Below are 23,210 nucleotides of genomic sequence, written 5' to 3'. Positions count from 1 at the left end.
AAAAACCTGATTTCATAAAAATATTATTTCATCTTCTCCTGGATTGTCTGAGGATACAGTTGCTATTGCGATTTTGCAAGATCCTGATTTAATAATCCATTTTACAAATGCTGAAACACTACACAAGTAAGCACACGATTACTCAAATTCATTAATTTAAGAACGATTGCTATTTTTAAGTGTCAAAAAATTTCAGGATTGCTAAAACTCATCCTGCTCTTTTGGAAGCAGCCCAGAATATCGCTTCAGCTGTTCACGACGAAGCTCACAATTTTGCTGTTTCGACAGCCAATGCCGCCGCTTCACCAGGCAGTGCTCAAAATATTGGAAATTCATCAAGTCTAGAAAACTTGAGTGACGATGAAGAAATGGGCGCAGACTCGTCACAATCTTCCGATTCAACACAACCATCGAATAGCAATTCCAGAAGTCAATCGATTATAAGCCCTGCTCAACTATTTGCTGCAATCCAAAGAGCTCGAAGGTCAACTTCTGGAAACGGAAATACTAGTAGCGATGCGTTGCCATCCATACCGACTAGTTCTCAAAGTAACGTCACCAGTGGAGGAGTGATTACATTCGAAATGTTCAATCAAGCAATGCAACAAGCCTTTGCAACTTCGGCTATGAATGACATTACGAACAGCATTCCATCCTCAGTTCCAGCAGCATCAACACCAGTACCAGTACCAACATCGGTACCAGTTACAAATCAAGAGTTATCTTCTCCCGATGACGTTCAAAGGCAGATAACAATCATGCACGAAATGGGACTCCGAAACGATGCGGTCAATCTGCAAGCGCTAACAATTACCAATGGAGATGTACAGGCTGCCATTGAACTGGTATTGAATGGATTTGGCGAAAATTGATTCACTTTATATCAACGGTTTTATCTAATTACTTTTCGTCAAATATTATCCTGCGTGCTGAATCGATTCCATACGTTGATTGTTACAGAAACTTGAATAATTCTTTTTTTTATGGTCCATAAAGATAATCTTGAAAAATTGACCAATTTTTTCATGCGGGTCCATATAGAGTGAGAATAAAATGAACAATTAAATCGATACGACGAATTGGAAGAAGAAACATTTTATTTATGATTCGGCGCGAAGCGTTTCAAAATCGCGTAGTAGTCAGTAAAAAATTGGTCTTCGAGTTGTTTTATAAACGAAATTTATAGTTTATATACTTTTTTATATTTTCATAATAAAATTTATTATGATATCAAAATGTTCAATTTCCATTGCATCATGCAATGTACATTTGCAAAATGTACGGGTATTGAAATCTTGTCTAGCGTGACATACTTATAATCTTATCATATTAGAAAATTCAAGAAATTTGCCCTTGTACCATAAGCTGTAATATAAATAAAATGCAATTTTCACGAATACAATGAGTAATCTTGACCGATGACTTATCGATTACTTATAATTTGAACAAATAAAAATCAGTTGAAGGACAAATAAGTATAGAAATATAAATGATTTTCTGAATATTTCAAATGAAATGTAGGATAAAATGTAAAAGAAGCTTGATCTAATCATTCGAGCAAGTTCACGTTTTTAAAACGCACAATTCCAGCGTTTCATTAAAGCGTCTTTCAAGCGCGAGACTCACGATGCTTACAGCCGACGAGACTAGTCTCGAATAGACAGCGTTGCTGCCCGACGTTCGTTACACGGTCGATATGGCGCGAAGGTTGCCGATTTGAAAAGTGCGATTTTGCGTGGAATAGAGAGAGAAAGAGAGAGAGATCACGCGATAAGCGCGCGCCGCAACGCACGCTGCAGGCGAAACGCACCACGAAAACAGAAGCGGCTCGTTTCTTGCTTTTTCCACGCTACGGCGCCATTCGTCATTGTCGCTCGGGCGACAGGCTGGCGAGCAACTGAATTTCGGTGTCCGTTGGCGCAGCTCGCGAGCGAGACGAAGGCACTGATGGCGACGAGGAGGGTGAGTCGGAGCCACGGTAGGCGGCCAGTCGCGCGCGTGCGGCACAAGCAGCCGCTGCGCGAGAGCGAAGGCTAGGCGCCGAATTTGCCGGGCGACATGATGTAGCGGCGCGGCGAGATGTCGTTCAGCTGGGAATCGGGCGCGCGCTCGCAGGAAAAAGCGCGCATCCGAATCGGACGGCACGTGACGGCGGTTACGGCGACTCGAGAGCCGAGGCGCCAGAGGCGAGGAATGATAAGCGAGCGACGATAGGCTTGTTTAAAGACGAATTAAGCGGCGCCTAATGAGAAGCGCACTTGGCACATAAAAAGGAGCGAGAAGAGCGAGCCGTGCAGAGGGGAGCGAGAAAGAAAGAGAGAAAGAAAGGAGCGACGGGCGAGGGGGGAGAGAAGTTGTGGAGCACGTGCGCGCGCGCTTCAGGAGCCACAAGTAGTGGAGCGAGCAGCAGCAGCGGAGCCGCCGGCGGACCGTTGGCAGCTGCGAGCGAGGCTCCGAATCGGAGCCAGTCGGCAGGCGCGAGGCGAGCCGGGCGAGCTGCACGAGGAAAGTCGATTCGGGCGGCGAGAGGCCCGACGCGCCAGCCACGTGGTCCTGTCCTGCGCTCGTCCGCGGGCATCGATTTTCGGAGCGGCGGCTGCATTGGCGCCGCAGAGAGGAGCGCAGCGGAGCAGCGCTCGGTCCCGCGGCGATCGGTAATTATCAGCAGCCTCGGCTAACGGCTTAATTGCAGCCACCCACGCCCATCGGCGCGCGCTCGCGAGCGCAGTCTCGGAGCGCGGCTCCGGCAGGTCGGTCGGCGCGGCGATGGCGCAGCAGCAGCAGCAGCAGCAGCAGCAGCAGCAGGCCGAGTTCGAGGGGGTGGAGCTGCGGCCCATGTCGGCGGCGCGGCGCACGCGCTTCCACGTGAACCGGGTGGACAGCCTGGAGGGCCGCGCCAGCCTGCTGGGCGAGGAGGCCAGCCGCAAGTCGCTGCGCAACTTGACGCGCGAGGCGCTGCCGCGGCTGGACAACTACCGCGACCTGCTCAGTATCCAGGCGGCGCGCCGGCCCTCGCTCGACGAGCTGCACGAGCCGTCGCTGCCGCGCGAGCCCAAGGTGAGCCAAGCCGCAAGCCCCCCGCCCCGCGGCCCGCCGCCTCTCACGGCCCTCCCTGCCCGCAGAGATGCTCGGGTGGCGCGGCGCAGGCCGCGCAAGCGGCGCGCGCGACCCGCCCGGCGGGCGTCAAGTTCGGCTGGGTGCAGGGCGTGCTGGTGCGCTGCCTGCTCAACATCTGGGGCGTCATGCTGTTCCTGCGGCTGTCCTGGGTGGTCGCCGAGGCCGGCGTCGGTGAGCAGCCGCGGCCCGCCCGCCCGCCCGCGCTCACGCCCTCGCGTTGCAGGCCAGGCGGTGCTGCTGATCCTGACGACCACCGTGGTCACCACCATCACGGCGCTGTCCATGTCGGCCATCAGCACCAACGGCCTGATCAAGGGCGGCGGCACCTACTACATGATCTCGCGCTCGCTGGGCCCGGAGTTCGGCGGCTCGATCGGCCTGATCTTCTCGCTGGCCAACGCCGTGGCCTGCGCCATGTACGTGGTGGGCTTCTGCGAAAGCGTGCTCTCCTGCCTGAAGGCCCACGAGCTGTGCATCTTCGACTGCGCCAGCAGCGACACGCGCCTCATCGGTAACGCTCCCCGCCCCGTGCCGCCCCGCGCCCGCCCCGCACCCGCCCCGCACCCGCCCCGCGCCCGCCCCGCGCTTAGCCACCAGCACTCTGTGTCGTCGACTCACAGGCGTGATCACCGTCTTCGTGCTGCTGCTCATCGTGATGGTGGGCATGGAATGGGAGGCCAAGGCGCAGCTCGGCCTCTTAGTCATCCTGCTGGTGGCTATCGCTGACTTCATCGTCGGCACGTTCATTGGGCCGAAGAGCGACCAGGAGAAGGCCAAGGGTTTCATCGGATACAGCTGTAATTGCACTCGTCTAATCGACAATTGACCCGCTTTTCTCATTCTCCCTCTCTGCCGCTTTGTTGTTTGCGTCGCAGTCCAAGTTTTCCGAGAGAACCTGTACCCGGACTACCGCGCCTTCGACGGCACCTCGCACAACTTCTTCTCCGTGTTCTCCATCTTCTTCCCGGCCGCCACGGGGATCCTGGCCGGCGCCAACATATCCGGCGACCTGAAGGCAAGCGCGGCCGCGACGCGGCTGGCTCGGACGCGCGCGACTGACCTCGCGACTGCTGGCTCTGCCGACAGGACCCGCAGACGGCCATCCCGAAGGGCACCCTGCTGGCGATCCTCATCACGACGGCCTCGTACCTGCTGATAGCGCTGATGGTGGGCGCGACGGTGGTGCGCGACGCCACCGGCGACACCTTCGATCTGCTGCAGGTCTTCAACCGGTCCATCCGCAGCTCCTTCGACCGCGCCACGCTGGCCAGCTTCTCCGAGAATTTCAACCGCGACTGGACCACGTACGCCACCGACTTCAACTGCAGCCTCAAGGCCTGCCCGTACGGCAGCCAGAACAGCTTCCAGGTGCGATGAGCGCGAGGTAGCCGCCGTCTTGTCCGCACATCGCCGCCGCCCCTGATCTTGCCCACCAACCCTGTCCGCAGGTGATCGAGCTGGTGTCCGGCTTCGGGCCCATCATCTACGCGGGCTGCTTCGCGGCCACGCTGTCCAGCGCACTGGCCTCTCTCGTGTCGGCGCCCAAGGTCTTCCAGGCTCTGTGCAGGGACCAGCTGTATCCGGGCATCCACTGGTTCAGCGGCCAGGAGGGCAAGGAGCCCGTCAGGGGCTACGTGCTCACCTTCCTCATCGCCCTGGCCTTCATCCTCATCGGTCAGCAGCGGCGTTCCGGCGCAGTCGGCCCGCGCGAGTCCCGCACCAATCCCACGGTCGTTCTGTTGTCTTCCGCAGGGGAGCTGAACGCCATCGCGCCCCTCATATCCAACTTCTTCCTGGCGGCCTACACGCTCGTCAACTTCAGCACCTTCCACGCGTCCTTCACGAGACCGATCGGCTGGCGACCCACGTTCAAGGTGAGGCCCGCTCCCGCGACTTCGGCCGCGCCCGTCGACGCTGATCGCGCGCTCGCGCTGCTTGCAGTACTACAACATGTGGCTGAGCCTGGCCGGCTCGGTGCTCTGCGTGGCCGTCATGTTCCTCATCTCGTGGTGGACCGCGCTGATCACGCTGTGCTGCGTGCTGGCGCTCTACCTGATAGTCTGCTACAGGAAACCCGGTGAGTGGCGCGACGCCGGGCGCGACGCCGAGCGCCCGCCTCACCGGCCGCTGTGCTTGCAGACGTCAACTGGGGCTCGACCACGCAGGCCCAGACCTACAACTCGGCGCTGACCTCGGTGCAGCAGCTCGACCGCGTGGAGGACCACGTGAAGAACTACCGGCCGCAGATTCTGGCGCTGACCGGCAAGCCCAGCTCCAGGTCGACGCTGCTCGACTTCGCCCACCAGCTCACCAAGAACCAGAGCCTGCTGGTCTGCGGCCACGTGGTCGAGGTGAGTCGGGAGCGGCGCGCGCTCGCCAGAGCCGACGACGCCTAACCGCCGCGCGCACGCTCGCTCGGCAGACGCCGCTGACGCACAAGACCAGGGGCCTGATGGTGGCCAAGACGAGCGCCTGGTTCCGCGCCAATAAGCTAAAGGCCTTCTACTCGCTGCTGGACGGCGCCACCTTCCAGGATGGCGCCACCTCGCTCATGCAGGCCTGCGGTCTCGGCAAGCTGCGCCCCAACGTGCTGCTCATGGGCTACAAGAGCGACTGGCTGGTTTGCCCGCGGCGCAGCCTCGTCGAGTACTTCAACGTGATGCAGTGAGTAGCGGGGCTCGGGGCTCGGGGCTCGGGGCTCGGGGCTCGGGGCTCGGGGCTCGGCCAACCTGACTCGGCGGTGTCCGTGTTGCAGTAAAGCGCTGGACATGCACATCGCCGTGGCCATCCTGCGGGTCGACGGCGGCCTCGACTACGACAACGCTGAGCAGCAGGACGCCAAGAGGCCGCTCAAGATCCCCAAGAACCAGAGCTTCTCGCAGCTGAGCCAAGGTTAGCGCGGGGGGTGCCGACCCCCTCGTCCTCACCGGCGCGGCGGTCGAACGGTCGGGCAGCGAGCCCCGCGAGCCTCGCTATCGATTTTCGGCTGCGCCGCGCGGCGAGCGAGCTTCGTCCGGCGTGCCGGCACTGATCGGCGTCTCGTTTCTCGTCCACGCAGCCAGCAGCGCGTCCGACGTCTCGATGCCGGGCAGCCCAACGCCGAGGCGCTCGCCGAGGGCCGCGCAGCCCGACGCCGACAAGCCCGAGGCGCCGAGCGTGACGGCCTCGGCCGGCGACCTCCTGCTCAGCTCGAGCCGCTTCCACAGGAAGCAGCGCAAGGGCACCATCGACGTCTGGTGGCTGTACGACGACGGCGGCCTGACCCTGCTGCTGCCCTACATCGTCAGCACCCGCAGGAACTGGGCCAGCTGCAAGCTGCGGGTGTTCGCTCTGGCCAACAGGCAGTCGGAGCTGGAGTACGAGCAGCGAAAGTAGGTACAGTCAGGGCGCGAGCGCCCGGGACTCGAGCCTCCGCCTCGCGCGCCTCACGCGCCTCGCGCGCCGCCCGCCTCCTGTTCGCAGCATGGCCAGCCTGCTGTCCAAATTCCGCATAGACTACTCGGCCCTGAAGGTCATCTCGGGCATCTCCAAGCCAGCCCAGAGCGGCAGCGTCAGCTTCTTCGAGTCGCTGATCGCGGACTTCCTGCAGGAGGGCCAGCCCGGCGCCGACGAAGGTAGGTGCCCGCGAGCCTCCGCGCGACCTCCGCGCGACCTCCGCGCGACCTCCGCGCGCCTCATCCCGAGCTCGGTCCTCGTTGCAGCGAGCGTCATCAAGGAATCGGAGCGCCTGGCCATGAAGCAGAAGACCAATCGGCACCTGCGCCTGCGCGAGCTGCTGCAGGAGCACTCGATGGACGCCAACCTGGTGGTCATGTGAGTTCCCGTCGTCGTCGGTCGCCGGCCGCTGATTGCCGCCTCCTCGAGCGCGCTCGCCCACGACGTCCGAGCTCTGCTTGCAGGACCCTGCCGATGCCGCGCAAGAACGCCGTCTCGGCGCCGCTGTACATGGCCTGGCTGGAGACCCTCACGCGGGACATGCCGCCCTTCCTGCTCGTCCGGGGCAACCACACCTCGGTCTTGACCTTCTACTCTTGACTCGACGCGCCTGTCCCTTTCGGCCGCCGCCCGTCCTCCCCGCGTCCCGCAGTCGCCGCTTGTTCGCACGGGGAGCCGACGATCGCAGACGACGGACGCTCCGGCGAAGCTACTTCGGCGCGCTCGCTGCCGGCGGAGCGAGCGGACGCGCGACGCCACGCTGGATTGTCAAGCGCATTGCATCGATGCGTCAAGAAAGGAAGCACATTTGTCAGACGAACAACGTTTTTAATAAAAAGAGAGTGAAAAGAAAAAAGAGCGGCGTTCGATTAAAATTGGAAACGCCCCTGAGGTTTGCAATCGGCGCAGCGATACTCGCGGTTCTCTGGAGAGTTCCAGCATAGTGCTCGACACACGAGCCGACGATAGCGCGGCGCGAGTTCGACGGCGGCGGCGGCGGCGGCGGGGGGCGTACACGGCTAGCGGCCCGCCGAGAAGAAAGAAGCCGTGTCGAAGCTTTCGAAGCGAAGTCGCGGGCAAGGTGGAGGCGCCGCTGGCGAGCGTCAGAGAGTAGGAGGTAAGCGCAGCGAAGTACAGTAGAAAGCGAGGCGAGTCGACAGGAGGCAGCACCGACTTTCCAGCGCAGCCGCTCGTTATCGGCGGCCACAGTACCTGTTCTCGCTCCGCCAGCTCTCGCTTACACCGCGTGACGCATGCATATTCTTCCACGCGCGTCAGTGTGCTCGCTCGTCTCGTGTGCGTAACGACGGCGACTACTTGGACTGCTGCTGCTGCTGCTGCTGCTGCTGCTGCTTCTACTGCTGCTGCTGCTGCTGCTACTGCTGGTACTACTGTTACTGTTGTTATTGCTGCTCGTCCGGTCCGACTTTGACCTGCGAGAGGTGGCCACTGGCGCGCGCGCGCGCGCGCACTGGCTCGCACACACCCACAGGTGTTGCGCTCGTGGAGCCGCCATCGCGCGACTCTCTCTCTCTCCCCGTCGCTCGTGTTTTCACGATCGTCGTCGCGCAGTGTCGTCATGGTAGCGGCGCGCGTACGTGCAGTCTGCTGCTGATCGGCTGCCCACTCGCCCGTAGCCGTCGCTGTCTCTAGAGCTACTCTCCGGCCGTCTTGGCGCTCGCGCGAGCACGCCTCCTTTGTGCTGATCGGTCCAGATGCCTTCGCCACTCGCTATTCGTCCGAGGACATCATGCCCGTTGCCGCCGTTACCGCTGCCTCTGCCTGCGACGCCCTCGGCCACCTCGCAAGGATAACCAGCAAGCGTACGCTCGCTTCTTCCTTTGTCCTTCTCAGCAGTAAGTTTCACCGTGAGTTTCACCTTGCCGTCAAAAATCGCCGCCCGTACGCACGCTCTTTGCCTTTCCATTGGCCGTTCGTTACACTTCTCTCCTTGGCGAGCCTACTTATATAGACTGTTTTTTTCAAATTCGTTTCCGCGCTCGATCCGATCCACGGACTGCTCTCGTTTGAATGAACATCTCTATTCAATGACTCGCGAAATTATACGCGCTTCGGAAAAAAAATCCAAAGAACGAGGAATCGCAACGGCGTCGCAGCTATTCTGAATAATTGCGTGCGAAAGAAAAAGCAGCGTCATTTTGTAATTGAACGATTCTCGATTCCATTGTCAACGTAATAGAATAAAGGCGATAATCGCGCGCGCGCGCGCGCGTACACACAAAGCAGAGAAGCTCGTGTGCCGTCGCGGCTCGTCATCGACTCTATATTCCGGCCAGAAAATACGACGTTCCGACGAAAAACAAAAGTGCTGCGGCGCGCGCCTGGCACTTGTCAGAACTCGGCCGCACGTAACGTTCGACAAAAGGAAAAAAACGAAGCGGAGCTTGATAAGGCGCACTGGCGCTCGGTGCGTCGAAGCCGCGAGCGCAAAAAGTAGCTTACGGAGAGCCGGTGGGCGATTTAAAGGGACTACTGTTTGCATAAGTGAAGCGAGCCGCCGAGTGGCTTCGCTTGCGTAAACTACTTGGCCAGGGTCGCCAATCAGCGACTTCCGCGACGACTATTGCGCGCCGCACCGAGAGACACCGATGCAAGCCGCACGATTGCGCGTTGCATTGGGAAGCGTACTTATCGCTCCACGACCGCCGCCGAATGACTCAGCCGTTCCAACCAGCTTTCTAATATTATTCCGCTCGATGGCGAGCGGCGAAGCGCGCGCCGCCGCGGCGCGCCAGCACCCGAACCTAAATGCCCGCGCGCATCCGCACCGGCACGATCCAGTTGCGCGTCCCGCTTAATCTTATCGGCCGGCAAATCGCCGAGGCCAAGATTGGATCGAGCGATTTGCCGCGTCCCCGCTCGGCCGATCCGAACGCTGCGCGTGCCCGTTCGCTCGCTCGGCCAGCACCTACCTACACACGCCCGTCGTTTCGTTGCAGATCATGGCAGCGCACCGAGTACGCGGTCAGCAGCCGTGCCGTCGCCGCCGCCGCCTGCCGCTCGCCTGGCTGTGTAACTATCCCCGGCGTTGGCCCAGCCGCCGCCGACCAACCGACTGACCGGGGCGTTCGCTCTCTGTGCTTTTCAGGCGTCTGCTCGGCGCTGCTGCTGGCGGGACCGGCGCGCTGTTCGCTGACCACGCAGCGGGTCCCGGCTGAGGCGGCGGCGTCCGGCACGACGGACGGTTCGGCAACGACTCCGCCGACGAGTACCGTCGCGGAGGTGGGCACCGACGCGGCGCCGACCAGCGAGCGCACGAGCAACGCCATACCCGAGGCCGAGCAGGGTGCCGCCGAGCTGCTCAAGAAGCACGGCGCTAAGAAGGAGCTTTCCGCGCAGACAGACCACCTGGACAAGCCCTATCCCTACCTCCGGAAGAAGTCCGCCGCCGCGGACAAGGAGGACGGTGACGCAGCGATCCGCCAGGGGAAACGCTCGGGCGACTCGCTCGCCCTTAACGGCAGCCTGCAGCTCGTCTTCGCGCCGAGAGGCGCGCCCGAGGCTACCACTGTCAGCGGCAGCAGCAGCAGCAGCACCGCCACCGCCACCGCCACCGCCACCGCCGCCCTCTCGACCCTCCACGACGAGCAAGACCTCGTCACCACCGTCTCCGACGACGTCGGCGACGACGACCGGAGCACCGCTACGAGTACTATGCGCCTCGCCGAGCCGACCACTCCCTTCGCAGGTTAACTTTCCCGTCTGCGTATTGGCCGACGGCAACCATCCAACGTGGACTCACTGGCTTCCGTCTCTCGGCAGATATCAGCTCCGTCGGGGAAGTCGACACCGAGAGCTCTGCGCCGCTCAGCGGTCAGTCAACGTCGACCGCGCTCCAGCAGCTGTCCACCGCCTCACTGCTCGCCTCTTCGACCGTCCAGTTCGAGGCTACCAATGCCGCCGAGACCGATGTTCCGACCACCCTCGTGACCGAGTCGCTGACCACCAGCGCTCGCGAGGAGCCCTCCACTACGCCCCCCCTCGAGTGCGTTCCCGACTCCTCTTCTCTCGCTAAGCCCACGGTCGATTCAACGACTCATAGCTCTCTTCCATTTCCATAGACAGGAGCACTCGACCACGGCGACCACTCCGGGAGTCACTCTGCCGCCAGAAACCATCACCATTACGGAACCTACCGCAACGACCTCGACCTTAGGGTCTCTCTTGACGACGCCGCCGACGACAACGACGTCCGTCGCTCTTACCACGACCACGGCCGCGACCATGACCTCTTCCGCGATCATCCCTGCCAAGACTACTACCACCACCACAACGACAAGGACAAGGACAAGGACAAGGACAACGACGACAACGACAACGACAACGACAACGACAACGACAACGACAACGACAACGACAACGACAACGACAACCCCCAAGCCTTCGACGGCGGTTGTCAGCCCAAAGAACGTTGCAACGACTACGATGGCTTCCGAGGCGTTTAGTGCCGTCACCACCTGGCAGGACGAAACCTCTGAACCCACCACCGAACCCTTCTCTCCCACGCCTACGTCCGAAGACGTCACCGTGCTCGTCAGAATTATGCTCGAAGGTAGTTGGCAGGAGGTCTGCTCGAAGCTACCAATCCTGCGACAGTCGCTCACCGACCTAATCAACAACAACGTTGACAAGTAATTCTCGTATCCACTCTCTTCTTGCTGCAGCCCTCGGCTGCTGCGATCTCTAGCTCTTCTCTTTCGCACGTTTCTAGATGACTTGCGCAAGAACAGATTCTCGTGATAGACACCTGTTGCCAAGACTTGCCAAGACGTCTATAACTCGTTTCGCTCGTGAAAGCAAAATAAAGAAGAGCATGATTTAACACTTTGCCGCGTGCATTGAACTTTAAATTAAAAACGATCACCTGAATACCGTCACTAATCAACGTGAATTGCAGGCCAATATCTACGAGACAAGTTATCTTCCATCAGACTCAGTGCTCGGAAAGCTTGACGCCCACGTCATTGGTGGCGGAAACGCAACTGACTCCCGTACTAGTCTACATCGTCGACGAGAATGGCAATTTCGACGGAAAACTCACGAAGCTCTTGCCGAGTCTCTACGAATCGTCGCCTATTGATTTTCCATTGACGGTAATCATTACAAATGAGATCATTGACTAGGTGTGCGTGTGTATATATGTGCAAGCTATTTATACGCGCAGATCCACAGCGTGACCCTGGTGCCGGAGGCCGATTCGGGCAACGCCATAGCCGTAGTTATTGTGTCAAGCGTCGCCTTCGTCTGCTTGATACTGTTGGCCGGTCTGCTGGTAAGTATAGCGGTGCAGTCGACCAACTTGACGATCGAGCGAGTGCAACTGGTTTTCTTGACTCTGTTGAAAAGTTCATCATGAGAAAACGCCAAGGGCGCTTCAATTACGGGGAGCGCTGTCGGCCAGTGTCGCTGGACGCCTACAGCTTGGACAGCGTCTCGGCCTACAACAGCGTCAGGCGCAGCAAGTCCGTGGTGAGATCCTCCAAGCGCAGCTACGGCAATCCGGCCTTCGAAGACTCGGTGAGTTGAGCGTCGACGATCGAGCTGAGCCGCGCTAATCGAGCCGAATCGTCCTCGCAGAGCGTTACACCCACGCACCCGCTAAACTTCGCCGGAATCGCGACGTTTTGCAACGACACCAGTGCCGTGGCCGAGGAGTTCGCGAACATTCCGCAGATCCACTCGAAGATAGAAGAGCTACCGCCAGGGGCGGAGATCAAGAATCGATACGCGAACGTGATACCCCTGCCAGAGACCCGAGTGCCTTTGCAGAGGATCAACGGCGATCCCCTTAGCGAGTACGTCAACGCGAGCTACGTGAGGGTAGGTGCGATAACGCGATGAGTGCACGGCGACCGAGTCTGATGCGTCCGCTGGTGCGACAGGGCCCGAAGAACGCCACCAAGTACTACATCGCCTGCCAAGCGCCAACCGAAGCGACGGTGGCCGACTTTTGGCGCATGATCTGGGAGCAGCAGTGCAAGGTCATCATCATGCTGACCCACTTGGTGGAGAACGGAGTCGACAAGTGCACCGAGTACATTCCTCCGCTGGAAGTCAGCGACTGCCACCGGCTCTACGGGGACTACCAGGTGACGCTGAAGAAGCGCGAAGCCAAAGAAAAGTACGCCATCTCGACGCTGCACCTGAAGGTAGTGTCCGACTCACCTTGCTCGGCCGATCGAGCGCGTCGCGAAGACAAGGCCAAGGCCGGCTCACTTCGGGCATTCGCGCTTCGTCGACTTTCAGAACTTGGAGAACAACACGTTCCGCGAGGTCTCGCACATTTGGTACTTGTGGCCGGCGAGCGGAGTACCGACGGACGCGGCCGGGCTGATCGCCGTTCTGCTGGAAGCGCGGGCTCTCCAACGAGGCGCTACCGGGCCAATCGTGGTGCACTGTAGCCCAGGCACCGGGCGCACCGGCACCCTCATCGCGCTCGACCTCTGCATACGACAGTACGAGGTGACGCGCACCATCGACCTGCCCAGAGTCGTTTATACCGTTCGCAGGGATCGAGCCGGAGCCGTGCAAACCAGGGAGCAGTACCTCTTTATATACAAGGTTCGTCCGTCCTCGTCGTTGCTCATTGCTGGTTGCTAATTGCTAATTGCTAATTGCTCTCTTCTCCCCCACAGGGATTGAATCTATACGCCAGTAAGCTCGCCGGTGGGTGTATCGACTCTACTTGATCGCCGCCTCTCGCCCATCCGTTCCTCGACGATCAATCAACGCGCCAGTGCAAAGTTTGCACAATTCATTGTGATATATCGATATGCCTCGAGCGCTACACAGGCATCCCATCCCCTGGAACTTTCCCTTGTCGACCACCGTTCTTCTCGGCCTACCTATACGCGTGATCGGCGCCGACCGCTTTGCTACGTCGGACGCCTTCTCGTTCGAACACGTCAACATTTGTAGTTACAAACTTGTGTAGTTGAATTTCGAGTTTCATGTACATATGCGTTACCTAAGCCAACTACTGCTATCTGCAACACTGATAAAGTAAATTTATCTCTACGGCAGGCTGTTGAACACGTGTAAATTACATCTATACACTATGTATTTTACTGTTACTGTTATTGTTTTTTTTTAAATGTTGTATCAGTTATGCATCCATACTCATATGACGTGTCGCTCTCTAATTTGTAAATAATTATCTCGTGCGACGAACGCGAGTTTTCGTATCTTGGAGAGATTCTGCTGTAGCAGATAGTACGACTCTTTAACAAATGTATCAAGATATTTTTTCAAGTTCCTTGATAACGGTAAAGTAGTCATGACTGCATACATACAATTATACAGGAAATGTATTTCATAAGATGACTATTCGTATTCAAGAGTAACGGATCATTGTTTGTCGTTATTTATTTTAAAAAATATATACAGATCAGTTATCGCAATAAAAAAATCATTTTCGTATTTTTAAATATAATTAACAGTTATCATTTAAAACCAAAGGATGCAAATCATCGAATTCTATGTGATAAGGTGAGTGAGAGGGCTTAGAAAATGAATATCATCAATTTTCCAGTGATTGTATTATATTAAATAATCATTATTAACTGGACTAAATACATTAGAATGGTTTCGTCTTAAATTATATACATTCTCAATTTCCGCCCGCGTTCCATACACTAATTTTTCATATTTTAAATACAAGATTTTCTTTTATACACGCGCTCAAAATTTGCGCATATACAACCCGTTTGCCGAGTGTACATTCGTAGATGTTCGCACGTTTTACATAATTCTTTATATTCAAGTTGTCAGACTTTAGGCGAATAACATTAACAATACATTATATGCACTTGATGCATATGAAGCCTGTTTCGGAGAGATAATTGATTTACTCCACTTTATGTATATATTTATATATTCGTTTTTCGTTTACATTATCATCTGGAAACAATAATTGTAAGTGTGGTGCCTTACTCGCGCAGTAATTGATGAATAAATTTGGCAATTAGAACGGTAATAGATACGCTTGGAGAAGTGTCAAATCATATTATGCCGTGTACGTAAGATCAGCAATATATCTTGGTACGCATCATTCAGGAACTTTGAGATTAGTACGTCTATCAGGAAAAGAGCAGCGACATTTATTATTTTGTTATAAAAGTACATTCATCTGACGGCTCAATCAACAATTTGTAGATTCGCTGCTTAGAGAAAGGCACCTCAAATCTTTACCACATTCCTGAAATATCGTATGCTTTCCAACAAGGTTCTTAAATCATTCTTTATAGATTTCAACTCTTCTCGATTAATACGTCATTGATAAGTCAAATTGGATCGGAGTTTCGAGTCGAGTATACGATACAAGTATACTTGCTTTGATTAATTCGAAAAATTGCCTGCCTAATTGACACTTGATATACTTTTCAATATTTTCTCTTCGACAAATTTTTAGACCTGCATGCGTATTCTTACACGATTGATGACTCTTATAAATTTTTATACACCGCCATAAGAACATTGAATTCTTGGAAATGGACCTTGCCATGGACATATTGTATGCGTAAAATATTGAATACGATAGCGACAAATTTTTATCAACCATATATAAATGTACACTGTTATAGTAGGTTTAGCTGATGCATAATTGATCATATGTTCAGATTTCAAAGCTAAAATCATTAAATTAGCGATTCTTGATTTAAAGAAAGTATAATACTGTTATAAAGCTAATTATTAAACGAATGAAAATTATCAATTTTAAAAATTGTTATAAAACACTACAATCGAATACTCTGTTTTCAACGCAAATCTTAACACTAAATATATTTGTTATCAAAACGTTTGGTACAAAAAATTTACTACTTTCAATTTAACTATCTTGACTCAACCAGAAATATTGTTCCAATTGTGTAATGATAATCAGCAAGGAAATCAAAAGTTGTTGATCAACATTTGACTTATAAACACATTTAGAAAAACAATAAAATTTATTATTCTTCATCTCGACTCCAACAGTATTTCAATGCGGAAATAATAGCTTCGGGCATCACGCCAATGAAATAATGTGAATACTAAGGCTGGATAATGAATTGATTAATAATTTAATGATTTAGCGTGAGATAAATACTCAATAGTCAGGTCCACGTCTACACACACACACGTCCATACACATACAAATAGAAACCCTAAATTATCAATACAATTATATTGAAAAGTTATTATCAACGTAGAAAATTTTCCTTGAGCAGATAAACCAATTCAATTGTATGTGCGCGATATATATATATATCTGCAACCTTACTTTTATCGATTGAGATTTCAATCAGAATTCCGATATTTAATATTAAGATTCGTCCAAATGATTATAAGAGTATTTGAACATCAGATTAGAAAGTTAAATATTGTTATAAAACACAGAAAATCAATTAGTTTGGAAGAACATGACCATTGATCATTATCACAAAGTCTATGAAAAAGTTTTCTAGATATCGTCAAAAGTTTTAGCATACGAGTGAAATATCTTTTTACAAAACGATTTTGCATTCAATTTTTCTTTACATCTCAATTTATTTTTTCCTAAATATCTAAAATGTTTATATCAAAATACCATTTTTACGTAAAGGATCACTCAAATTCAAAAAATGGCGCAGAAATTTCGAATACCGAAAATGGTTTAGAATAATCTTTGGTCGCTTATGCAAAGTGTTCATTAATTACTCATCGACGACTTTAAGACAATGTTTTAAAAAAATTGATTGTTGATCGTTCTATTAAACAAAGATTAAGCAACTTTAGAATCACGAGAAACGTTTTAAAATTAATTAGAAAAAGTTCGCCAAATGAGATTCTCGGTTAAGCATTATTTAAAAGAAACAAATATCCGTACCTTCTATTATCTGTTTAAAATTGATCAAACTATTTGGTATTTGTACAAAATGAAAATTGAACAAATTAAAAAACACTAGCTGTTTCATGAGATTAAGTAAAATAAAGTGGGGGTACACTTTTAAAAATAAAACGTAGGTACGTACATTTGTATAAACGTAAAATATTTGAGCTAATCGTAAATAGTGCAAAACAGGATAAACACTCCTGTCAACTAAAAGTAAATATTTAGCAAGACATACTTGTGCAAAGGGTAGGTAGACTACAATACGGTCAGCGATTAAGCTCTAAATAAACAAACTAGCCATTTCAATCGGAATCTTCCTCGATGGTTGGGGGTAACATGGCAAGGTGCTGAGGACTGAGCATTCCGCGAGAGAGAGCATACTCTGCTAAAGCTCGGTGGCAAAATACATACTGATCTGGCATCTGGATACTAAAGGCTCTCTGGGCTCGTATTCTTTCAACTGTTCCTCGAATGTCAACGGTGCCAGTATCTTCGAGCCGTGATATGCAAATGTCGAGAGTGCAGAAGGTACCTGAAGTAAGAGAAGAACGCACTTGAAACTGAAGGCGTCTTGGGTATAAGGGAACGTCCTCAGTGCTCACCTGTCCTTCCTATGCCAGCACTGCAATGCACGACAATAGGCGGGCCTCTTGGGTGACCAGCCCAAGTATCGCCACTGTTGGTCAACAATGTATTTTGTTGTTGGCGCACCAGAGAGAGGAATTGCAGCAAGGCTCTGGCCGACTGAGGTACGCCGTAATCCGGCCAACCAGTGTACAACATGTGACAAACTTCCCTAGTTTCTTCAGTCTGCAATTGATATCGATTATTGATTGGTGCAAACGACGGATGCATGCCTCATGCTTGTCTCACCTTATTATTGGTTAACAGAAGTTTGGTTATCGTGTAGTCGGGATGAGTGTCGACCTCAAGACTAGTTACGGTAAAATTACCCGAGGTAACGTGATCACCGGGCTCGGCGGCCCAATACTGTGCGCATTTGGTGCGTCCTCGCTCCACGACCCTGCGACGATCAGAAGCAGAAGGTAGGATTAGGGAGTCCGAGCTAGAACTCGCCGGCGCGGGCTACGTACCTGGTAGTCATGACGATGACGAGGGTTTGCTGCTCCCAGACCATCCTCCAAAAGTCGGCGCACGTCTTGGGCAGCGGACCCTGCGTGCTGATGAAGGCGTTCTTCTGCTTGTAGCCGTCGACGAAGTTGGCGTTTATGTAGTCGGACGTGGCCTCGCTGTCCAGCTGCGACAGGCAGACCCGGCTGTGGTCGTAGCAGAGTACGTCCGTGTAACGGTTCTTCGGCAGGTTGGTTTTGAGCCTGCAAGTCGAGCAAGAAAGTAGACGGTGAGCGCGGACCCGAGAGCGGCGGCGCGGTCCAGCGTACTTGGCGTTGGTGAAGGTGCCGTCCGGCGGCCTCTGCTTGATCTCCATGTACTCGGCCACGAGTCCCGCGCGGCCCCTGGCGTGGATCGCCTCAATGAGCTGCTCGATGCCGACGGCCTGCAGCCCCAAGTCGCCGTGCAGGCTGTCGTCGTCACTGAAGCCCGAGCTGGCGGAGGAGGGCGGCTGCAGCGGCGAGGCTGCCTCCTCGACGCCGCTCGGCAACTCGGTCTCTGCAGGCCTGCGCTGTGGCTGTGGCTGTGGCTGTGGCTGTGGCTGCTGTGCGCCGGCGGCCACCTCTGGCAGCGGGCTGACGGGGCTGCCGGCGCTCGAGCCGGCGGCGGCCTCGCAACGACCGTTGGCCAGTGCCGCGGGCGGCGCGCTCTCGCCGGGGCCAGCGGCGGCCTGCAGGCCGTGCAGCAGCTGCGCCGCCGCGGGCGCGGCGACCTCGCAGAGCTCCGCGGCCCCGCTTCGGTTTGTCATGGACTTGAGGCAGTGCAGCAGCCAGGCCTCATGCTGCACCTCCAAGCCGCCCCCCAAGCGCTGCGGCAGCGAGTCCCGCGGGATGTGCTGCGTCAGCTGCGGGATCGACACGGTAAACACGCGTTCGCGCAGCTTCTCGCGCACGAACAGCCGCAGGATCTTGAAGGGGGCCTTGAACCACAGCGGCGCCGTCACTATCAGCACCTTCTTCAGCTTGGCCGGGTAGCCGCCCTGTCGACAGACACGCGCGCACTGGTCAGGTGAATCTGTGTCGGACGTCGCGGGCGTTGCGGGCGTTGCGGGCGCGCGCACCTAGCGCCAGTCAAGGATGCGGGAGCGAACTGCGCGTCGACGGCCACTACTGCGGACACCGTCTTGTCGGGCGCGCTCGCTTTGCAGCTGCTCACTGGCTCGCGCGCGCCGCTATGCTGTCCGCGTTCGGCCTCGGCAGGACTCGCAAGTTGACGGCGGCGGCCCCGATCGATATCTCTGTGCCGAGCCGCACGGAGATTAGGCGAGGGGGAGCAGCGCCAGTCCGCGACGATTGGCCAGGACGATCAATCGCCACCGATGCGCACCGCGACGGCGCCCGACTGCGCCGCCGCCGCCGTCACTCGTCGGGCCAGGCCGCACCACCGAGCTGCTCTATATTCGCCTCGCACAGCTGAGCGCAGCCGTTGCACATGCGCGCACGTGCAACTCGCTGCGCTAGCCTCGCGCCCATACAGGTCATACCTGCAAGCGGCCGACCGTTACGTCAGTTGAGCACTCACCTTTAATAGGGTCAGGATTTTTTGCGACAGATCATAGTCGAAATTCTGGTACTTGCTGTCCGACATGTCGTAGATGAACACTAGGCCATGCTTCTGAGTTTCCTTGCTTTCCAATGCGGCGTCCAGTTGGTAAACCACTCCCTGTTTTCAACGTAGTGTTTATTCACTCATTAATGACTTTTTCTCTCGTTGCGCACTTGCCTCTATTTCCTTTTCTTTTATTTTGTTTATAGTCACTGTTTACCTGCAACGTTGTCTGATGAGTCGTGTATTGCGGGAGGTGCAGGTGAGCCGTGAATATGGCTATTGCAGCTCCGGTTGAATCCCGAGTTGGCTGAAATTGCGTTTAAGTTGTTGTTCTTAATTAGATGTAATTACTTTCTTTTGTTTTTTTATTCAATGCACACTTGAAGGATTCCACTCACCAAAACAGTGAATTTGCCTGTGCGTAGTTCGCTTAGCAGTGGCTCCTGTGTTGGTTGCATTAGTGCTAGACCTTCCCTTCGTCTAGTAGCTTCATGTTGCTCATAAAGTGCTAGAGCTCTGGTAACTTCAAACTTCCTTGCCGTTAGAAATTTTAGAGCTGCATTCCATGAGATTGGGCCTACGCAGCGACCTGCTCTATACTTGTTGACCACCTCGATAAACTCTTTTGTTGCCTATAATTTTGTGTAAACACAATAATTTATTTTTATAAAATATTTTAATTATGTTGCCATAGCTGAGATCATTTGTTTTTACATAATTACTCTTATAATGCATTTGTTATCAGATCTAAAAATATTTCAAAATATAAATGCTGCCACTCATTGAACTATTTCAATGCAATCTTACAGCACAACTGAATATAGAGAATCAATTTATCATTCTAATATCTCAATTGACTATTTTATAAGATAATATTGATTAGCAAGTACAACAAAGTTAAAAATGCTGTCCAAATACTTTTATCTCACAAGAAACTGTCAACGCTAAACTTACTTGCTCTTGCTCGGCGGTCAAAACAGCTGCCATTTTGCCACGAAATTGACGGGATAGACAATGATATCTCGTATACGATATTCCGTAAAAGCATGAATAATTTTACAGGCAAGGTATATGCTTGTTCTTTGCTTACTTGACGAAAACTTGTGACTAACAGACAATTACACGCAGACATCGACAAATTTGGCATGCTAATAGTTTAAAACCATTCACGCAACGTACACCACTGCAAAAGTGATAAACTAAATTAAATTTCATTGAAACCAATTGGAAAGACAGAGAGAGTGAGAGAGAGAGCGAGATAGAGAGATAGAGAGAGAGAGAGAGGGAGAGAGAGAGAAATGATGAATGACAAACCAACGAATTTGCAACGCTGTGGTCCACAACCATATAGAGCATGTTGCAATTTCGACGGATGCTGCATGTAACAATAAGTTCTCCATTGATCTTTAAGTGAGCGTAATGGTGTGATATTTGATCAAGTTCAACGCTTTGCTTTTTTTTCTCCAACCCAGCCGGTTACTACCACACTATCACAGCTTTACTTGCTTTCATCTCGTGAATTCGATCTGCAACTCGTTGGAGACTTCAGATCAGAATCAATTTACAACGCTTTAAATAATCTGAATAGCCACCAACAAGTGGACCATACACTCACGCAAACATGTCAACGTGGTCAACGTCAACATTTTCTATTTCCTTGCGAGTCTTAACTATGGTGATTTCCATCATCACTGTTCATTGGAAGCAATTGTAGATTCATCATTAACAGCCAATTATCATAGTTATGAACATGTCTATTTATTTGCTAGTATAGCATTTACGATTTAATTATGGTTATGATCACACATACATAGTATATCTTGATAATTGAATGATTTTTTCAAATTATCGACTACTTATTTCATAGGATATTGCACTTGTAGTAATTTTACAATACTAAATACAATCTGGAGATAAACATAAGTTATTTGTCGCGTTGGTTATAATTATTATAAACAAAAATTACAGGATTAAAATGGCTCCCAACGCTGCACGGAGCCTCAAACCTATACACACATGTAAATAGTGCATCTGAGGGTGAGGCATCGTTGCATGTACACTGTGTACACCTATACAGGTAATATTCGTTTTCTCTCTCTCTCTCTCTCTCTCTCTCTTCTCTTTCCTTTCTTGCTCTGTTCATAACCATGGAGATAAAGTCTCCTATGTCTCCATGCTCATGACTTACGACACTTAGTTTTTGGAGTACTACTGCTATAAATGCAATCTCACACTTGGCTTGTGAACTAAATTGTTTGATGCATATAAATAGTATTTAAAAGTGTTTTTCAATTAAACAACTTGTACTTATATTTGTGTGCGAGTGTTGCGGTTGAACTACGGATATCTGTCTTTCAGAACACTGTACATATACACAACTAAACTACGTCAACATACGAAACTAACCTAAAAGTGCAGCTTGTTTTGACTGAAAGCGTCAATCAGCAATTTGCATAAACACTTTGATCTTCAAATAAATAGTTTTGAAAATGCCAAAAGTAGTTTCAAGAAGTATAGTGTGTTCTGATACTAAGGATCAAGAAGAATATAGCGAAGAAAAACCACTACACACGTATTATTGTTTATGTGGCCAAATGACACTCATTTTAGGTATTTTTGTTATTAACAATTGTTATTTATTTTCTTCAGTAATGTGCAACAATATTCATTTGTTCTTTCAATTGTATTTCAGATTGTGCATTAGAAAAACTGCCACTTCGCAAAAGAGATGGTGCCAGAATTATTGATGGCAGTAAACATGCTCACAAAATGACTTGTGAACAGGATGAAGTATCTTACTTGAAGAGGCCTGAAGGTATTGAGAAACAACACAGAAAAAAATGTAAAAAGTATGTCTATCGATCTTGTCATTTATCTTGCCCTTTGTTGAATTTCCTAACTATAAAATATTTTTAAAGATGTGGTCTACTGCTCTATTACAAACATGATAACTCTCCAAATGTTGTGTTTATTGTCAAGGGTTCCATTGTAAAAAGTTCTGGAGAAGGTCCTATGACCAATATCTATAACCAAGTAGATGTTGAGAAACCAAAGAAAGTCATGGTTACTAAACACACAAAAAACATGGGAAAATTCAGTTCTGTTACAGTTTCTACTATTGACGAGGAAGAAGATGAAATAGAAGCAGTATGTATACTTACAATCAGTTTCCTTATTTGAATGAAAATATTTATATAGATTTACTGTTATACTATTTTAATTGCAGAGGGAAGTTGCAGACTCTTATGCCAACAATGCTAGAATCATTGAAAAACAATTGGAAAGGAAAGGTATGAATAAAAGGAAGTTAATGCCTCCTCCAATTACAGATGTAAAGAAGACCAGAGGAACCTTATTGGATGTATAATTGACTGTGGTTTCGTGCTTTTTATAATGCAGTTATAAATAAATTAATTTTTGTACATTTTTTAAACATTTTGGAATATTTATTAACATTACATAAAAGTAAATATTAAAATTATAAAATATATATCGCAATGACTAGATATAAATATTGCATAGAAATATAAATTTTTAAATTGAGGTGTATAAATTATGTAAATAAATAAAATAAAACAAATGTACATACATCAAATGTATTAAGTAAAATTAACAATGTATTCACAAGAGTCAGATTGATAGATTTATATATAGATGTTTTGATGGCAACACTAAGTGAAAACAATCTAGTTTATGTAGTTGAAAGATTTTCAACAATAGCTTCACGATTTGAAAAAAAAGCATTACCCAGTCATTTGAATATTTGAACCAATATAGATTTATTATATTTATAATTTGAATATTTATATAACCATGATAGGGACTTTATATAAGCTTAGATAATTGATAATTACTTTATCAACGACCATCGTTCATCTTTTATAAATTAAAAATCTGCTCTTAGAAAAAAAATTACACTCTGAAAATGATTTCAACACCAAAATTTCAGTAAAGATACTGGATATAAGCATTTTAATCTATTGCTCCAATGCAAATTTAACTGATAATGTGACAGTTGAATTCCAATAGAGCGCCAACAAAAACAAAATATTCAAATCATTTTGCAAATGATGAACTTACTCGTAAAAAATAATTTTTAAAAAGAACG

The 23,210-nt window shown here is 51.1% G+C and overlaps 5 protein-coding genes across 10 annotated transcripts; 4 read left to right on the top strand and 1 right to left on the bottom strand.

Moving 5' to 3' along the window:
* Nucleotides 1-13: 13 nt before the first annotated feature.
* Nucleotides 14-1,469, top strand: LOC131674649 (ubiquitin-like protein 7; the record flags this gene model as incomplete). The annotated part of the gene is made up of 2 exons (XM_058953455.1): nucleotides 14-126; nucleotides 197-1,469. Coding segments are annotated over 2 exons (789 nt in total), but the record flags the coding sequence as incomplete, so codon positions are not given.
* Nucleotides 1,470-2,303: 834 nt separating this feature from the next.
* On the top strand, nucleotides 2,304-7,408 carry LOC131674638 (bumetanide-sensitive sodium-(potassium)-chloride cotransporter). 2 transcript variants are annotated; one of them, XM_058953427.1, is made up of 16 exons: nucleotides 2,304-3,057; nucleotides 3,147-3,288; nucleotides 3,341-3,628; nucleotides 3,738-3,914; nucleotides 3,993-4,132; nucleotides 4,204-4,485; nucleotides 4,566-4,791; nucleotides 4,870-4,991; nucleotides 5,059-5,194; nucleotides 5,257-5,468; nucleotides 5,540-5,781; nucleotides 5,873-6,009; nucleotides 6,176-6,488; nucleotides 6,580-6,731; nucleotides 6,819-6,930; nucleotides 7,017-7,408. In XM_058953427.1, the coding sequence occupies exons 1-16, from the start codon at nucleotides 2,767-2,769 to the stop codon at nucleotides 7,150-7,152; spliced, it is 3,108 nt and encodes a 1,035-aa protein (XP_058809410.1). In that variant the 5' UTR covers nucleotides 2,304-2,766; the 3' UTR covers nucleotides 7,153-7,408. The 2 variants fall into 2 exon arrangements, with proteins under 2 accessions (XP_058809410.1, XP_058809409.1); XM_058953426.1 differs by having other exon boundaries at nucleotides 2,305-3,057; nucleotides 3,123-3,288.
* A 554-nt stretch (nucleotides 7,409-7,962) lies between these two features.
* LOC131674639 (receptor-type tyrosine-protein phosphatase C-like) lies at nucleotides 7,963-16,677 on the top strand. The gene is made up of 12 exons (XM_058953428.1): nucleotides 7,963-8,408; nucleotides 9,513-9,585; nucleotides 9,662-10,261; nucleotides 10,336-10,558; nucleotides 10,635-11,204; nucleotides 11,471-11,666; nucleotides 11,738-11,845; nucleotides 11,920-12,090; nucleotides 12,151-12,393; nucleotides 12,456-12,722; nucleotides 12,820-13,134; nucleotides 13,209-16,677. Exons 2-12 carry the CDS (start codon nucleotides 9,516-9,518, stop codon nucleotides 13,260-13,262), a joined length of 2,817 nt encoding a protein of 938 aa, XP_058809411.1. The 5' UTR covers nucleotides 7,963-8,408; nucleotides 9,513-9,515; the 3' UTR covers nucleotides 13,263-16,677.
* Nucleotides 16,678-16,724: 47 nt separating this feature from the next.
* On the bottom strand, nucleotides 16,725-21,032 carry LOC131674640 (tyrosine-protein phosphatase non-receptor type 9). Of its 4 annotated transcripts, none has more exons than XM_058953431.1 (10): nucleotides 20,417-21,032; nucleotides 20,057-20,285; nucleotides 19,501-19,734; nucleotides 19,320-19,409; nucleotides 19,076-19,216; nucleotides 17,824-18,533; nucleotides 17,518-17,757; nucleotides 17,297-17,447; nucleotides 17,026-17,233; nucleotides 16,725-16,955 (listed from the first exon to the last, which is right to left on the bottom strand). In XM_058953431.1, the coding sequence occupies exons 2-10, from the start codon at nucleotides 20,087-20,089 to the stop codon at nucleotides 16,726-16,728; spliced, it is 2,037 nt and encodes a 678-aa protein (XP_058809414.1). In that variant the 5' UTR covers nucleotides 20,090-20,285; nucleotides 20,417-21,032; the 3' UTR covers nucleotide 16,725. The 4 variants fall into 4 exon arrangements, with proteins under 4 accessions (XP_058809414.1, XP_058809415.1, XP_058809416.1 ...); XM_058953432.1 differs by having other exon boundaries at nucleotides 20,057-20,645; nucleotides 20,718-21,032; XM_058953433.1 differs by having other exon boundaries at nucleotides 20,057-20,628; nucleotides 20,718-21,032.
* On the top strand, nucleotides 19,068-22,619 carry LOC131674641 (STING ER exit protein). Of its 2 annotated transcripts, XM_058953434.1 has the most exons (6): nucleotides 19,068-19,204; nucleotides 21,071-21,179; nucleotides 21,461-21,712; nucleotides 21,795-21,951; nucleotides 22,021-22,249; nucleotides 22,329-22,619. In XM_058953434.1, the coding sequence occupies exons 3-6, from the start codon at nucleotides 21,592-21,594 to the stop codon at nucleotides 22,467-22,469; spliced, it is 648 nt and encodes a 215-aa protein (XP_058809417.1). In that variant the 5' UTR covers nucleotides 19,068-19,204; nucleotides 21,071-21,179; nucleotides 21,461-21,591; the 3' UTR covers nucleotides 22,470-22,619. The 2 variants fall into 2 exon arrangements, with proteins under 2 accessions (XP_058809417.1, XP_058809418.1); XM_058953435.1 differs by lacking the exon at nucleotides 21,071-21,179 and having other exon boundaries at nucleotides 19,186-19,204.
* The last annotated feature ends 591 nt before the right edge of the window (nucleotides 22,620-23,210 follow it).

This window comes from Phymastichus coffea, unplaced genomic scaffold (assembly GCF_024137745.1).
Source record: "Phymastichus coffea isolate CEN01 unplaced genomic scaffold, Cenicafe_Pcof_1.1 PCOF00272, whole genome shotgun sequence".
Taxonomy (NCBI): Eukaryota; Metazoa; Arthropoda; class Insecta; order Hymenoptera; family Eulophidae; genus Phymastichus; species Phymastichus coffea.
This window is presented reverse-complemented; position numbering and strand designations above follow the sequence as displayed.